Raw genomic sequence first — 17,634 nt, forward strand, 5'->3', positions numbered from 1 at the left:
GTCCTTTCCAATATGTAAAATAAAAAAGTGGTTGCATGCTTCATAACAATTAAACTTATTTTTCTAAAATTTATTAGCAAAATAATTAATTTTCTTATTCATTACACATGAAAAGGGTTTAAATGAAATCTCAAATATATATATATATATATATATATATATATATATATATATATATATATATATATTTGTATACGGACTTACGGAGTAAAATCAAACAGAATAATAGGGAATTAAACTAAATAGTTTAAAAATATTTGACCTAGCATGGTAAAAATTCACAATACTTTCCGGAACAAAAAATTGATATAATCTGAAAAATGAATAAAAGCAAAGGTAAAGCAAAACGACGACATAGTATTGCTGTTTTGCACGCGTATGTGAAACTGGTTAAACCGGGTGTACAAGAACCGGAGTCACGTACGCGTTTCGGGATCGGCAGCTTGCAACCATCGCCACTTTTCTTCTTCTTCTTCTTCTTCTTCTTCTTCTTCTTCTTCACCGATTTCATCGTTTTTCTCTCTCCCACGAAACCAGACTAATTATCTTTCCCCATCCTTTTTTCTCTCTCCGCTTCATAGTTTGATTTTAAGAATTCACAAGATCGCAAAAGAAAGGGAGCAACATGTTGGAGAAGATCGGGTTGCCGCCAAAGCCTTCACTGCGAGGGAATACTTGGGTCGTCGATTCCTCACACTGCCAGGGATGTTCCTCTCAGTTCACCTTCATCAATCGCAAGGTTCTTCTTCTTTTTATTTTATTGTATTCTTTTGGGTTCTGTTTCATATTATTCATGATCCGATTGTTCATTCTTTTCTTCTTCTATGAGCAAATGTTGAAACTTTTGCTTTTAGGGAGAAAGCCCATGATTTCAATTTCTCTATAGAACGATGGCTTATTTTTTATTTTTTACTTTTTTGGTTATGCCAGTTCTCACTAATTTTTTCATGATCGATTGAAATTTTGTCATTGATGTTGTTACGTTCACAAATAGTTAGTTCTCATTAAGTTAAAAGTGATTTGAAAATTAGTCGTCAGTGATTTTTCTGGGATAATCCGGTTAAGCTGACTGAATTTTCAATTACAGGGTCTAATTGTATGTAAATGCCATGCTTATAAGAGATATTATTGTATGTGTATAATTATGTGTTAGATTGCTTCTTAGTTGATCCTAGCTAAATGACTATCTCTTAACTTATTGGCTTTGCATTACAAGAGTTTAAGTATTTCCAACTGTCAAAATGCTGTGCTTTTCTCTTTGATCCATGAATACAAGAGTAGTTCGTTTGCTCATTTTCCCATTGGGAGAATACGTGCGAATTTACTTCCTACTCATTTCTGTAAATGTAGAAAAGAACATCTGTCTATGTCATGTGGTTGTGTTTTGATCTTTTGGTACCACTTCCCTTCTGCATTGCATCTGTATTTCCAATGAGATGGGTAATTCAATGTTTCTGTTTTAGTCAAATGGAATTTTGGTCTCAATAAACACAATGAGATGGGTTAAGTTAGTATTTTTGGTCTTCTGTGGAAATTGAAAAATGGGATTATATGCCGGAATATGCTTCTCCATGTTTGCTTATAAGAGTCTTATTGGAACTATGTTAGCAATAATTGTCCAAAATTTAATAGGCAGTTTTCTTTCATGTTTCAGCATCATTGTAGAAGGTGTGGGGGCTTGTTTTGCAACAGTTGTACCCAGCAAAGAATGGTTTTACGTGGACAAGGTGATTCCCCTGTACGTATTTGTGAACCATGTAAGAAGCTAGAAGAGGCAGCACGGTTTGAGTTGAGACAGGGACGCAGATTGGGAAGAGGTGTTTTTCTTTTCTCTCTCCTTTTTTTTTTGAAAAACAAAATCTTTTGTATGTGTACTAGTTTACACTGGAGTTGTACTCTGTCAATTATGTTCTTTCTTTCTTTATCACTTCAGTTCCATATTTTCAAATATTCACTTCAATTCATCCAGGGAACGTGAAATCAACTTCTAGAGATGAGGATGAAGTTTTAAGCCAGATTCTTGGTTCTGGTAGAGAGGAAAAAGCTCCCAGCAGTCAAAAATCAATTGGCACTGCATCATCTTCAAGTGCTAAGGGATTTTCTAATTCTGATGACAGCGAAATACAACAATTTGTCTCAAATGATAAGCCTGATATTCTGGGCATTGATGTTGGATCCACCACTCCTGATGAGTTACGTCAGCAAGCATTGGAGGAAAAAAGGAAGTACAAAATTCTGAAAGGAGAAGGGAAATCTGAGGAGGCCTTGAGATCTTTTAAGAGAGGAAAGGAACTTGAGAGGCAGGCTGATTCTTTGGAAATTCAGTTAAGGAAGAACCGTAAGAAGATGTTATCTTCTGGAAACTTGTCAGACATTCATAACAAAGGTAGTCCAGAAGAGGTTGGCAGTAAAACAAAGTCACTTCCTCATGCGGGTAAAGAAAAGGACGATCTTATGTCTGAACTTAGAGAGCTGGGTTGGTCTGATATGGATCTACATAGTGAAGATAGAAAGCCAGCAAGCTTGAGTTTGGAGGGTGAACTGTCATCAATCATTGGAGAAGTCCGTCCGAAGACTGGTGAAGAAAAGGGCAGCAGAATTGACAAGACTGAGGTTGTTGCTCTGAAAAAAAAGGCTCTTACATTGAAGCGTGAGGGTAGGCTTGCAGAGGCGAAAGAGGAATTAAAAAGAGCTAAAATTCTTGAAAAGCAGCTGGAAGAACAGGAACTCCTAGCTGAAGCTGAAGATTCTGATGATGAACTATCAGCACTTATCCGTAGCATGGATAGTGAAAAAGAAGGTTCAAATCTGCATGATCATGGGAAAGGTTTTGATCTTGATGGCCTTATTCATATTTCTGATGATCTTGGTGCTAATTTTGAAGTGACTGAAGAGGATATGATGGACCCTGAATTAGCTGTTGCTTTGGAGTCAATAGGTTGGACTGAACCTGAACAAACATTCATAAAGTCCCAAACCATTGACAAAGAAGCAGTGCTTAGTGAAATTCAATATTTGAAAAGAGAAGCTCTTAATCAGAAGCGGGCAGGTAATACTGAAGAAGCAATGGCATCCTTAAAAAAGGCGAAGTTATTAGAAAGGGGCTTTGAGTCGGAAGACAGCACCATATTTGAAAAGTCCACTGCTGTTCAGAAAAATATGAGTTCTGACATTACAGGTAATGGATCAGACTCCATTCAATTTGATGAGAGAAATACTAATGCCACTAATACTTCTGCTTCAAAAATGGCATCAAAAAGCCGACTGATGATTCAGAGAGAGCTTTTGAGCTCGAAAAAGAAGGCTCTTACCTTGAGAAGGGAAGGAAAACTGAACGAAGCAGAGGAAGAAATGCGAAAGGGGGCTGATCTTGAGCGTCAGCTGACAGAGTTGGACAAGGCTTCAAATCTCAAAGCACCTCAGATAAGTAGTACCACAGACAATGTCTTGCATACATCAAGAAAGCATTCTGATATTCATAGAAATATGCAAGTTGAGGAAGGAAGTGAAGATGATGTGACAGATCAAGATATGTCTGATCCAGCCTATCTTTCACTCCTTAAGGACTTGGGTTGGAATGATGACAGTAATGAACCTTCTAGTTCTCCAAGCAAGCTTTTGAAGAAAGAAAATGATCATTCTCTGCCTGTCAGTGATGCTTCTTTAACTAAGAATTCTAGAGCACCAAGAAAAAATAAGGGTCAAATCCAGAGGGAGCTCTTGGGATTAAAGAGAAAGGCCCTTGCTCTCAGGCGTGAAGGGAAAGCTGAAGATGCAGAGGAAGTGCTAAGCATGGCTAAAGCATTGGAAACGGAGCTTTCAGAGTTGGAAGCACCAAAAAATGAAGCACGGGTTGAGGCTACTATGATGACACATGAAATCTTAAATCCTCCACTTGAATCTGCAATTGATGAAGAAAGCAATACTCTTGTTTCGGAAGAGGATATGCGTGACCCCGCCTTGAATTCCATGCTCGTCAATCTGGGGTGGAAGGATGAATTTGAACCTGTGACTGTAAAGAAAGATCCAGCTAAAAAGGAACCATATATACACAATTCGTCTTCAGGTATTCCTGCTAAAGCTTCTAGGAGTAAGGGTGAGATTCAAAGAGAACTTTTAGCATTGAAAAGGAAGGCTCTTGCTTTAAGGCGCCAAGGAGAAATAGAAGAAGCTGAGGAAGTTTTAAGAATGGCCAAGAGTCTGGAAGCTCAAATGGAGGATGAAAAATCAGTAATGCCTGAATCATCTGACTTACAGGAAAAACCTGAGAGTTTAAGATCAACTGTTGAAGCGGATAAAGGTTCAGATACAAATATTCCATTCTTAAGGGAGTCAGGTAATTCAGTGCTTCCTCCCTCTCAGCCAATCGAAAATAAGGATCCATTATCAGCCAAGGTGAGTGCTTCAAGGGAAAATCTTGCAGAAAAGATGAACACAGCACAAACAACTGATAATATCACTTCAGATGGCCACTCCATGCATTCAATAGATAGACTTACTAGTGATGGTTCAACAAGTTCATCTCAAACAACTAATCCTATTCATTTGGGCTCCTCGGAAAATCTCAACCAAGATCAGCAACTCAAAAACCGTGTTACCACTAAAAGAGAATTGACTGGCACAAATGAAAAACCTAGCATTAGCAAGTTAAATGCTGCTCAGAATTATGCTTCCATGGACCACCTACATCAAGATATTTTAGCTCATAAAAGGAAGGCAGTTACTTTGAAAAGAGAAGGGAAACTTGCAGAAGCTAAAGAAGAACTCCGGCAGGCCAAGCTGTTAGAGAAGAGTTTGGAGGATGGAAGTGTGCAGCCAATTACTTCTTCTGCAAATAATGTTCCTGATGCATCTCATGCTGTAAAGAAGCAAGAGTCAACAAGTGTTGCCGCGAAGCAAGAGTCAACAAGTGTTGCTTCAAAACCATTGAGTAGCCGTGATCGGTTCAAGCTGCAACAGGAGTCCCTGGGCCACAAACGCCAAGCCCTAAAACTACGGAGGGAGGACCGCACAGAGGAAGCAGAAGCCGAGTTTGAAAAGGCGAAGGCGATCGAAACCCAGTTGGAGGAGTTGGCAGCCCATGATGCCAATAAACCAGATGCAGCAGAAGATGTGACTGTTGAGGATTTTCTCGATCCTCAACTCTTATCTGCTCTGAAAGCTATTGGAATCGAAGATGCTAATGTTGCATCAAGAGGCCCGGAGAGACAAGAGCCTGTGAAATCCAATGTCACTAAAGGTGAAAACTCTAACCAAGAAAGAATTCAGTTAGAAGAAAGAATCAAAGATGAAAAAAGAAAGGCGGTTAATTTGAAACGTTCAGGAAAACAAGCTGAAGCCTTGGACGCTCTTCGACGTGCCAAAATGTATGAAAAGAAGCTGAATTCAATGACATCTGGGTGATGATGGTACAGTTTCAAGCTGGAAATTTTGTTCAAATTGGTGAATTTGCCTTCAATGCTTGTATGCTTTCTTCTGTTCGTAAATATAGGAGAAAATACACATATTTGTCATTCATAAGCTACAATTGTGTTCCCATGCGGTTCCAAGTATGAAGAGAATCCATGTTGTATGGTAAATATATGGTGCGTTTATTCATATTGTGTGTATGCTTTCTGTTGAAAACAAGTTCATTGTACGGCTGACCACCTTCTTTATGATCATAGAAACATGATCAAATTTGAAGGTCTATTACTTGATTCACAACTACCACACCGAAATTTGAAGGTCTATTGCATGATTAACTAATTCACAACTAAGTTTTATTAGTTGATAAGGTGGGTTATTGGGTGCTACTAACATTGTTCCTATAAGAATTTCAAAACCCACTCAATCCAAACTTGCTGTATTATTAATGAGCATCCATTATTAAAACATCTTGAATTTCAAATGTCGAAGAGATAAATAGCTATCCCCTAGCCTCATATGTTTTATCTTTTCCTTCTTCACTTTCTATTTTTGGCTTCTCTGTATCGATCTCTCCTCTTTCCCATAACCTCTTTATCTCATGCATGATGATGATGGTAGCAACTGATATCACTTTGCTTGAGTAAAATTCCCTTTTGCCATGTATGGAACTCCAAATTAAGCCTTGCCTTTCCTCTTTCAAGCATCAAACTTGATCCTTTTCCATTGATTAACAAATGTAAATCATGTATGCACAAATGCGCAACTTTTACTAGTAGTGTCTCTTACTTGAATAGGATGAGTAACTTATAGAAACCTTGGACTAATCCTGTGAAGTGTGATTATTTGCAGGGACGTCTGTGCATAAATTATGAACTTAGGAATGTGGGTCAAAAATTCATTGAAAGGCTTGTACATGATCGATGCTATCTGAGTATTAAACAGATTCTTGTGTATATAAAATGTAGAGTAATTACCCAAATCAGTCTCCGAGGATTTTAGAATCAGCAGACAAATCAGCCCCTAGTTTATTTTCCGGTAGTGTAATTATCCAAGTTAGTCCCCAAAGATTTTAAAAACGGATATCTTAGTTCCCAAGAAAAACTAATATACAAATCAATCCCCAACGTTTCTCTTTGTTAGACATAATAGTCTCTTGTCCAAAAATAAAATAAAATAAAATAATAATTATTATTAATTGCACAATAATATTGTACTATATTTTTTTGTATTTTTTGGACAAAAATAATGATAAATTTATTCATTAAATTCTTTTATATATATATATATATATATATATATATATATATATATATATATATATATATATATATATATATATATATATATAGTGTCACTCAATAATAATAATAATAATAATAATAATAAAATTATTAGAGATTATTTTACATGAAATTTAAAGTTAAAACCATTTGATATTTTTGTATTTAATATAATCAAAAGATATCTTACGTAAAAAAAATATATATGTTAGTATTAAAAAATATATATTAAAAGAAAATATTTTAATTTAGATTTATATTAAATACATATTTTTTTAATACAAATATTTTTTTTAAAATATTACATCTTTTGATTATATTAAATATAAAAATATCAAATAGTTTTAACCTTGAATTTCTTATAAAATAATCTCTAATAATTTTATTGATTATTATTATTATTATTATTAATTACATAATAATATTATACCATAATTTTTTTGTATTTTTTAGATAAAAATAATAATTTATTCATTAGATTCTTATATATATATATATATATATATATATATATAGTCACTCAATAATAATAATAATAATAATAATAATAATAATAATAATAATAAATAAAACTATTAGAGATTATTTTAGAAGAAATTTAAGATTAAAATTATTTGATATTTTTGTATTTAATATAATTAAAAGATGTACTATTAAAAAAAATATTTGTATTAAAAAAATATATTTAATATAAATCCAAATTAAAATATTTTTTTTAATACATATTTTTTAATACAAACATATATATTTTTTTATATAGGTCATCTTTTGATTATATTAAATACAAAAATATCAAATAATTTTAACTTTAAATTTTTTGTAAAATAATCTCTAATAATTTTATTATTATTATTATTATTATTATTATTATTATTATTATTATTATTATTGAGTGACTATATATATATATATATATATATATATATATATATATATATATATATATATATCAAGACCTAATTTATCTTAATGTGCTGTTTTCGGAACTCTATTAGGGTTTTAGTACATTGCAATTGCAATTTGCATGGACGATTTGTTCTCCGAAGGAAACTATTATTTTTAGAGTTTAATTTTGATATATTAATAATATAAAATATTTTATATAATATTTAATTATATTTTTTTTTTAAATTTAAATTATTATGTACATAATTAATATTAAAAATAATTATTTGTATTGATATAATATTCTATAATAAAATATATGATAGACTTTTTTATATTAAAAATGCAATAAAATTAATTTATAATGTTTATAAATGAATAAAATAAGTTTGTATTTATGAAAAATAATTTGTGTGATGAAAAAATTCAAATATTAATTTTGCTATTGATAAATTTATTAACACTAAAAAATTTTATGAATAAAAATAAGAGCAATGCTAGGGGGCTAGCAACTTTGGTGATTCGGCTAATTATCAATGATGATCTGATGGTGTGAGATTTCATCCAATGGCTCACTTTTTTCTGCTTGTTACATGCTGGCTAAAATTTAATAAAATTGTTGGCTCTCTAGACTTTTTTTCTAAAAATAATAATTTATTTTTTTAAAATATAAAATTAATTTCATTTTTTTATAAAAATATTTGTCAATCTTATAAATTTTTATGAATAAAAACAGTTTATAAAATATTTCGTAATTTTAGTACATACTCCTGCTGTGATTGTACTCGCTAACAAAATGCTGTGTATAACTGTATATATTTACATTTGCATTTGCATTGTTACAGAATTCTATAGTAGTCATAGCATTTATGTTCATCTTCCGTTATTAAAAGAGAGGGACAGTATCCATTCCTATAGGCTATAAATATTTGAGAACTCTAATTCAGTTATCCACCGTCTATTCTTCACTTAAACAGGCATTAGGCATGTGTTAGCTGAATAGCTGAGACATATTTCCGATTCTGACCTGCTAATTAGTATTATATGATATATATCCATTGTTGTGTGTAAGGGATTACATAAATCCCACCAGAAAAATAGCACATTAACTACGACTACTCTATTGTACGTACCTAATAAGATTTTGGCTGTTATATTGTGTGGTTAAAATGAGTCACATAGAGCTTATACCTTAAGTCCTTAACAACAGGATATTCATTCTTGTTGTGGTTGCCAATGTGGTATTGGTCTATTCAAGATCTTCTGCAACAACGATTGGCTGGCTAGATAGTATAGTTTCTAAATTAGTGTGCCAACAGTGACATCACGTGCAATTCTCACTTGTTACTGTGGATATATAATTAGGTGAATACACCCATGGTAACGTCTTCACATAAAGATAGTACTGTAAATTATTAAATAAATTGATAAGATTGATTAAATATGTTTAATTAATCATTTAAGAATTCACAATATTTTCTTCGTATAAAGATGTCATTACGTGAATATTCACGATATAATTATACATGAATCCAATAAAGGAAAGCACATGCATTACATTAAGAGAAAGAAAAATGTTAGGGACTAATAATTTTAGTGTTTTATAATCATCAATTGGTTATTAATAATATTTTTAATGGTGTAAGATTATATCTAATAATAAAGATCATTTATTTTTATTTTGATGATTAAATGCTGGCAAAAAAATATAAAAATTGCTGGCTCCCTAAACTTTTCCTAAGAAAAAAAAACAAAAATGGATGTACCGCACCTATAGTTGCTGCCCGGCTAAGTGAGAAAATAAATGGTGTTTAACTAATATGTGAGTCGTCTAGTTTAGAGTATTTATTCAAATTGGTTTCCAAAAAAATTTGAAGTAAACGTTTTAGTTCTCAACAAAATTTAATTATATAAGGAAAAGTATAGGTAACCAACAACAATTTTGAATAATGTGTAAACAATGTGAATTAATAGGGTTAAAAGAGTATATTTAATTAATAATATTAAATTAGAATGTAGTGTTTTTTTTATTTGATTGGTGATTGTTCATGTTGTTCAAATAAATCATTGGTTACCTAGCATTGCCCATTATATAATTAGTCCCCAACTTTTGTAAATGTCCATTACTTTAACACTTTGTTTGGATGTTTGATGGAAAATGAAAAGAAATAAAATACGAGAAAAGAAAATAAAAGGGAAAAAAATGAAAAAAAAAAGTAGATTTTTTTGTTTGTTGTTTGAATGTAAAGAAAATGAATAAAAAAAAGAAGAGAAAAAATTATAATAGAGTAAAATTATTTTATTATCCTTATATATATTATATATAAATTATAATTTATTAATATATTTAAATTATTTTTTCAATAAAAAATTTTCAAATTAGTTTTCAAAATTTTAAAGGTCATAAACAAAAAGTTATATATTTGTTTTTCAAATAAATACATATAATAAAACACCAATTAGAAGAAAAAATTAGAGTGAGTTAGGAATTTTATTTTTTGTTATTGAGAAGGTAAATATAGAATTTAACATTATTTATCTATCGCTTTTCAGTTTTCATCGCAGCAATGAGAAGAAAAATTTTATATGGACCCCACACCTATTTTTTTTGTTTTTCATCCATCTTCCACTCTGATTCAAACAAAGAAAAATGAGCTTTTCCATCTTTTTTTCCCCTTTCATTTTCCTTCCTTCTAAAATCTATTGTTCCAAACAAAGTGTAATCTTTCTGTTAGTTTTTTCGTGAAATTCTAACGTTGGATCGGAGTCCAACCTGTCATATTCAGGTGATGAGTCGGCCGTTAAGCGCCACGTGTTCAATAAAGACAAATTGGTCCCTATTCTGAATGATGCTAAACCCGACATTTTGGGAGTAGGGCACGAGGGTGTGTATCGTTTCGTTAGTTGAGTGACTTTAAAGGTTCATTTTTATCTTCCTCCCACAAAATGAAATTACAACCAACACCCTCTCTTTTTCTAGGTTTTACAAAGAAAACCACCACCACGTGAACCGTTAGTCTTCCGACGACCTCCGCTGACATTGTTGACTCAAGGCATTGTACGAGACAGAGTTATTGTAGAAAAAGGTTTTGCCGGTCTATCAGTCTTCACCGGTCAGGTTAGTATATCTCTTTTCTATTATGATGCGGATGGTATAGTTGATCATCGTTGAAATTGTTCGAATGTGTTTATTCTGTGTATCTATTTCTGGTAGTAGAAATTAGTTACTGAAAAAAGTTTTTTTAAGTTCTTCATTACTATGAAAATCAATTACTAATAAGTGACGTAATGCATGCATATATGAGCTTAACATTAAAAAGATTCAATATTTTGTGGTAAATACACTTTATACATTGACTGATCTAGTTATCACAATTAGAAAATCAAAGTTTGAGCAGTTGGTGTTTAATATGTAATTGCTCTGTATAAGTTTGTGTTCTGATTTTGACATTTTATTCCATGTTTATGAATTGCAGATGATTGATTGGGTTATCTCTGTCTTTCAACATGGGGAGTTTTATCAAAAATAACAAGGGTGAACTTCTTTACATTAATGGAAATGTAAAGAGATTTCTTTCGTTGGATCTTGATTTAGTGAATTATTTTTATTTGAAGAAAATGTTTGAAGAGTTTTTCTACCATGCATACAAGAAGATATATTGGTATGACCCAACAACTCCTAGTTATGAAGCAGGCCTACATCCTATATATGCAGATAAAAAAATTAGAGAGATGTGTGACAAAAAGAGAGAGGACAGAGAGATGGATGAATTGTGTCTGTTTTTTGATCATCCAATTATAGAAGATGTTGATTTTGAGGACCATGTTGAGGATAGTGATGATACTGATGAGCACAGCGAGACTGAGGTCTTGTCTGATGAACCAATTTCTGACAATGATAGCTATGAAAATGCTGAAGACGAGGCGTATAAACTCCCACCTCCAGGCTTTGAGGATGACACCAATGATAACTATGATAGCTATGAAGATGAATGACTCATGAAGAAAACAATGAGCAAAGGTGGCAACAGAGATAAGAAGGGTAAAGAGAAAGCTGTTGGAAAAAACGATAATGTAAGGAAGATAGCTGTTGAAAAAAAGGATAATGCAAGGAAGAAAGGTTGGCCTAAATAGACTACTAGGCTTAATGACAAATCTGGGCCCAATATAACTACTAGGCCTACTCCTACTAATGGGTCTACTCCTACTGCTGGTGGGTCAGAATTTAGTAATGGCACCAGTTCAGCAAAGAAAATTGGAGGACCTTATGAAGGATACTAAGTTCTGGACGGCTCAATGGACTGGTGACAATACTTGTACTTGCAATATGTGGCAACTGACAGGTAATAATAACATGTTGTATTTGACTTACATGAGTTTAAGATATGCATTCTGCTGTACTAAAGTCAATGCTACTTAATTTTTTGTAGGAATACCATGTGTTCATGCATTAGCAGCTATTCAAAAGAGGTGTGATAGGCCAGAATCATATGTACATCCTTGGCTAAAGATGGATGCATTTAGAGCAACCTATGAGCATGTCATCAAACCTGTCAACTCAGAAGAGTATTGGGTGAAGACTGGACTACTATCTCTAGAGTCACCCATCATTAGGAGACTTGCAGGCCACCCCACGAAGAAAAAAAAGGAAGGCGGACTCTGTTGAAGATGCGCGTGATGGAACAAAGGAATGAAGAACATTTGAAGTTACCTGTAAAAAATGTGGCGAATCTGGCCACAATGCAAAAACATGCAAGGGACCACCAAGGCCTAAACCCCCACCAAAGAATAAAATTTAGAAAAAGGGTAATGGAAGTGGATCCACTACTGCAGTAGGGTCACAGAAGAAAGTACAAGTAACCATATCAGTCCCTCAACCACAGCCACAGGTACCTTTTTAAATTGAATTATATTCAATGATTTGTATGTCATTTATGTACTTACTTGTCTTGTTACTTCGTGTTGTGTTAGGAGCACATTACTAACTCATCCAACCAAGTTGCATCAGCAGCAAGTTTTAGGCCTCCAAGACCTAAACAACAAATTCTGAGACCTCATATAGCTCCAGTCACTACTCCAACACCTCCTACGAAGCTTGTTTCGACTCCAAGACCTTCAACTCTACCTACTCTAACTCCTCCACCTACAGCCTCATTTGCTCTAGTACCTAGGTCACTCCATCCAGATCAGATATCAAGAGTCTCTCCATAAACAATTACTGCTACAAGCTCTGGAACTGCTGCTAGAATATTCAAGTTCATGCCTACATCAGGACTTAATCTCCAAAAGAAGAAATGATATTGCTCTGTGATATCATGCTGGTTGTAGTTATGTTGTTTAGTTTTTTGAGACCCTTTTATAATAGATTATGGTTATGTAGTGCATCTATGCAACTTTAAGATATGTTTTTGGAATGTATCTTTGATGCTAGCAACAGATATAAACTAGCTACGAGTAAGTTTTTTATTGGAATATTCAGAATTTTGATATTTGATTTCAATTATATGAAATTATGGTTATTAGACTATTTTGATAATTATGAGTGCTATGATTTATATTAAATCATATTTTTAGAACATTATTTTTGTGAATGCATACGATTCTAATCTTGGGCAAAGAAAATTTTATTAGACAATTCTGAGAGACTATAATATTGGCAATTATACTTTGATCAATTATTCAATTACAATATATCCATACATTATAAGCACCTAATTCCCTTCTTTTTCTACCTAGCTATATCTTTTCTACAAAAATACAAACCAAAAAACCTAACATGAAAAAGAACACACTTTTGCATTGATTTTTCCACTCCCTCCTTTTACTTACAGTTTTAGTCTTCTTCTCTAATTCATCTACCAAATTTTTCAACTTCTTCACCCTCTCTTTCAGTACAATATTATGCTGGCTACTTTGCATTTTATAGGAAAAAACTTTGTCAAACCATATAAAAAATTCACAATGTAAAAGATTCTCCTACATTGAAGGGAAAAATGTACAAAATCAGAGTTAACCCATGAATTTTACAATGCATAAAGAAGATACCATATCCAATGTTCCTTACCCTATAATAAGGACATCCAAAGAAAGGTCGTCTTGGATTCTTATCTGATGAGTTTGAAAAACTCCAAATTATTTTGAGGATGATCAAACATTGTTAAAATAATTAATTACAAAATTATTAAATTGATCTCTAATTCAAATTAGCTGATTAATAATTTTGCCAATGTGCAAATTTTGGTGATTGAACTTAATGCAACTTATGGCCTAAATATGCTAAATAGATTCAGCCTTGTGCAAGAAATACTATCTAATATGTGGCTGAATTATTTTATTAGGCAACATGAATTGGACTAAAAAAATATGGGACAGCCCAAAAATCACTATAGTGAAAGACCAACAATTGGTTGGTCCGAAATTAAAAGAAGGAAGAAAGCAAAGTTGCATGCTTTCCATGGATGCCACTTTCCCCCCTTTGATGGATTTCAAATTTATTTAACTAGCTTTAATTGCCTTCATAACATGAGAAAAAAAAGCTTACATTGATTTGATTGATATTATTACTCTCACACGTTACAAGGCATGGGAAAGGGAAGTGGTTAATTCATTTTAATTTCTTCCTTAATTTCATTTGAATGCTTTTCTCTCTTCTCTCTCTTCCCTTTATAGTTTCGGTCATGTCAGGAAGAAGAAGAAAAAGCAAGCTATCAGAGGTGAAGTACAATAGTAGTGAAGCTATGTGCAAGCAAGAGGTCAAGGTGATGATGACTCTTGCAGAAAGAAGATTTACAGTATGGTGTGGCTGAGATCTTTGCCAATTATGGTAAGATGTGGTGAAAAAATTTCAGGATCACCATGCTTAGAAATGGTGGAAGATCCAACTCGGTCAGAGAAGAAGATCCCTGGAGTATGGCTCGTCTCTACTTTTGTTCATCCATCACAGGAGGTAGTTATTGTAGCTACGTGGAGAAGAAGCAGAAGATAGAGCAGAAGGAGCCTTCAAGGATCAAGGGTTTATCAAGGGTCAGAAATCTTTCTTGGGTACCAAGTCAAGATGGAAGGCTCAGATTGATGAAGTTTGAAGTGATGGGATGAGGAAGAGGTAATTTTATGTTGATTTTAGCATTCGGTTCCCTCTCTCATCTCTCTCTGTTCGAACCAGTTTGTTATTGAAGAAGAAGAAGTTGGCTCGGCTGGACCGGTTTCAACCTTGGAGGCTTTCCCCTTCTATAATAAGGGTGAACAATCAAGGCTTGAAGTAAGGAGAAAAAGAGTGAAAAGCACAGAGTTCTCATAACTACCCAAGCTAACAGAATTTCTTCTCCTTCAATGTGTTTCATTTTGTATTTTCTTTAAGTTTTGTCTGTCTTGAGTCTCATAGAAAAATGCAAACAGTGAGGTTTGTAAGAAAAAGCCATTGAGCGAAAAAAGGCAGAGTGTGAAAAATTAAAGAAAAAGCCATGGGTATCTTAGAGGTCCTTTGTACATCTATGTGTTGTGTATCATGATTCTGTGGGAATTCCCTTGCAAATTGGGTTAGCACTTAGCAGTTGAAAGCTTGGCAGGTGACCAAGTCAAGTTCAGGATTGGAGATAGATTCTGGACTTGTCCCGGATAGGAAGGGTAGTTCCTAGGGAGAATTGGTGTCTGTAATCAGCAAGATTATAGTGAAATTCCATCATTATTGTGATGGAGACTGGATGTAGGTTGCACTACATTTAGCAGCTGAACCAGGATACTTCTTGGTGTGATTCTCTCTCTCCTCTACTCCATTTCTGTTTCTGTTGCATAGGAGACAAAACTGAAAAATATCTCTTGCCCGGTTATGAGACAAAAAGAAAATGTCTCTTGACTAGGTACGAGACAAAAAGAAAAAATATTTCCTCAAAGTATTTTAAAAGGCAGCAAGTGTTACTAAGAAAAAATGGGTTAAGATTCAACCCCCCATTTTTCTTAGCTACTGATTACCATCATTATCTATTCCAAACTCCACAATAATGGCATAAGCTCTGCAGTGGCATCTTGGATTTTCTCCTCTTGCAATTCCAAATTTGGGGCCACCTGAAGTACTATAAGCACTACCATCTCTACTACCTCTAACTCGTCGACGATAAGAGCTTACCGAATTCTCTCCACTTGCCATGGTTACACGTTTTTAGAGCAGCACACGAAGATGATGATGACTTTTATGCCGTTGTTTTAGGATTTAGGACATCATACAAGAACACTTTTATATTTATCTTTTTAGAGATCATTTTATCTTTCATCTTATGTGGCGTTTAACGGCTGATTTAACATCTTAATATGATATATTGAATTTTATCGTTTAGGTTTTATGGAATAAATTAACAAAAAGACTAAAATGACGAACATTTATAAAATTTGGAGACTAATTATATAATTAAATTTTATTGGAAACTCAAATATTCACTTCAAAATTCTCAGAGAATGAATCAATTTGAGTAAATACTCATCTAGTTTAATTTGATTTTAAGAAAACATGAGCACTTATGGTTGATTGGTTCATATTAGCGCTTACTAAATGGCCCACACGAACAATGTGATTGCGTATATACTTGACTAATCAATATGAATTTTAATTTGAAATTTTGAATGTTGTGTCTTCCTCATAGTACATATATTTATTTGCTTCATAGCTTCCAGCAGATAGGGACAAAATACGGTTTGTTAGAAGCAGTAAACGAACGGACCCAGTACAGAAAAAATGGCACATTGATGAAATGCACCATCCTGTCACTACTATTTACGTACTTGCCATTATATGCGTGTGTTTTAATCGAATGTGTTAGAATATATTAGGATCAATTAATTTTCATTAGAATTATTTAGTATATTTAAATATTTATCATAGGATATTACGTCTTTATGATTTTGATTCTCTAAATATTTATAAATATTTTTTTATATTATATCATTCGATATAATTTAAATACACAATTTTTTTTCTATTATTTTCTCTTACCCTTTGTGACAGAATGCTTCTAAAGTGAAACTTATATATCATAACAATTATAAATTTAATAGTGGTTAATCTCTCGATTTAACACTAGCAAATCTCTCTATATTTGAGAATCTATTAGTATTATTGTCGGTGCGTCCATGGCCCTCAAATTCTAATGGTTATTATTGTAGTGTGTAATATAGACTACAAGTATATCTGTATATATAAGAATAAATACGCTATATACTTAATTTTATGTTATATTGAACATTACTTCCCTTTTTCAAATGCATGAAAGAGATGTGTTCCAGGTTAGTTAGTGAATTTTGAGAAGCACAGATTACTTATTTTCTATTTTTCTAAAAGAATTGTTTTAAATTGAGTATAGAATTATTGAAATCGAGATAAATAATGTTACTAGTTCCTTCCAAATATAAGCAGATGGCAACAAATTATGGTTGATTGATGCAGAAATCTATGGATATTAATGGCATGCATGCATGCATGCGCAGTGGTCTATTGTCAGTTTCTATATATTTTTCAGTAAATTTGTTTTGACGAGACTGACAGTTTTATTTAGATAAGTATAATATGTATCAATATTTTAACTATTATTTTAACAGAAAGATATAAGATAAAAATTGTTGGATGATTTAATATGTTGATTAATCGCTTAACATAATACATTGCAATATCTTAACTATTATTTTTACGGAAAAATATCTTCAATGTGATTAATTACTTAATAACAAATCAAATCAACTGAAGCATGATTCTAGACACTTTTGTTTTACAACATTCTTGGTAATTACATAGCTTGACTTGTTATTTTTAAAGCCTTCGCATACATTTTAGAGTAATTACCCAAATCAATTTCTGAGAATTTTAGAATCGGATATTTTAGTCTTCAAGAAAAATTAATACATAGATTAATTCTCAAAGTTTTACTCTGGCAGATAAATCAGTCCCTAGTTCATTTTTTGGCAGTGTAATTACCCAAATCAGTCCCCAAAGATTTTAAAAACGGACATTTAGTCCCCAAGAAAAACTAATGTACAAATCAATTCCCAACGTTTCTCTCTGTTAGACATAATAGGC

The 17,634-nt window shown here is 32.7% G+C and overlaps 1 protein-coding gene across 1 annotated transcript; it reads left to right on the top strand.

Moving 5' to 3' along the window:
• Positions 1-334: 334 nt before the first annotated feature.
• LOC112791358 (uncharacterized) lies at positions 335-5,598 on the top strand. The gene is made up of 3 exons (XM_025834158.3): positions 335-739; positions 1,655-1,817; positions 1,970-5,598. Exons 1-3 carry the CDS (start codon positions 626-628, stop codon positions 5,401-5,403), a joined length of 3,711 nt encoding a protein of 1,236 aa, XP_025689943.1. The 5' UTR covers positions 335-625; the 3' UTR covers positions 5,404-5,598.
• The last annotated feature ends 12,036 nt before the right edge of the window (positions 5,599-17,634 follow it).

The sequence above is a fragment of the Arachis hypogaea genome, chromosome 3, assembly GCF_003086295.3.
Source record: "Arachis hypogaea cultivar Tifrunner chromosome 3, arahy.Tifrunner.gnm2.J5K5, whole genome shotgun sequence".
Taxonomy (NCBI): Eukaryota; Viridiplantae; Streptophyta; class Magnoliopsida; order Fabales; family Fabaceae; genus Arachis; species Arachis hypogaea.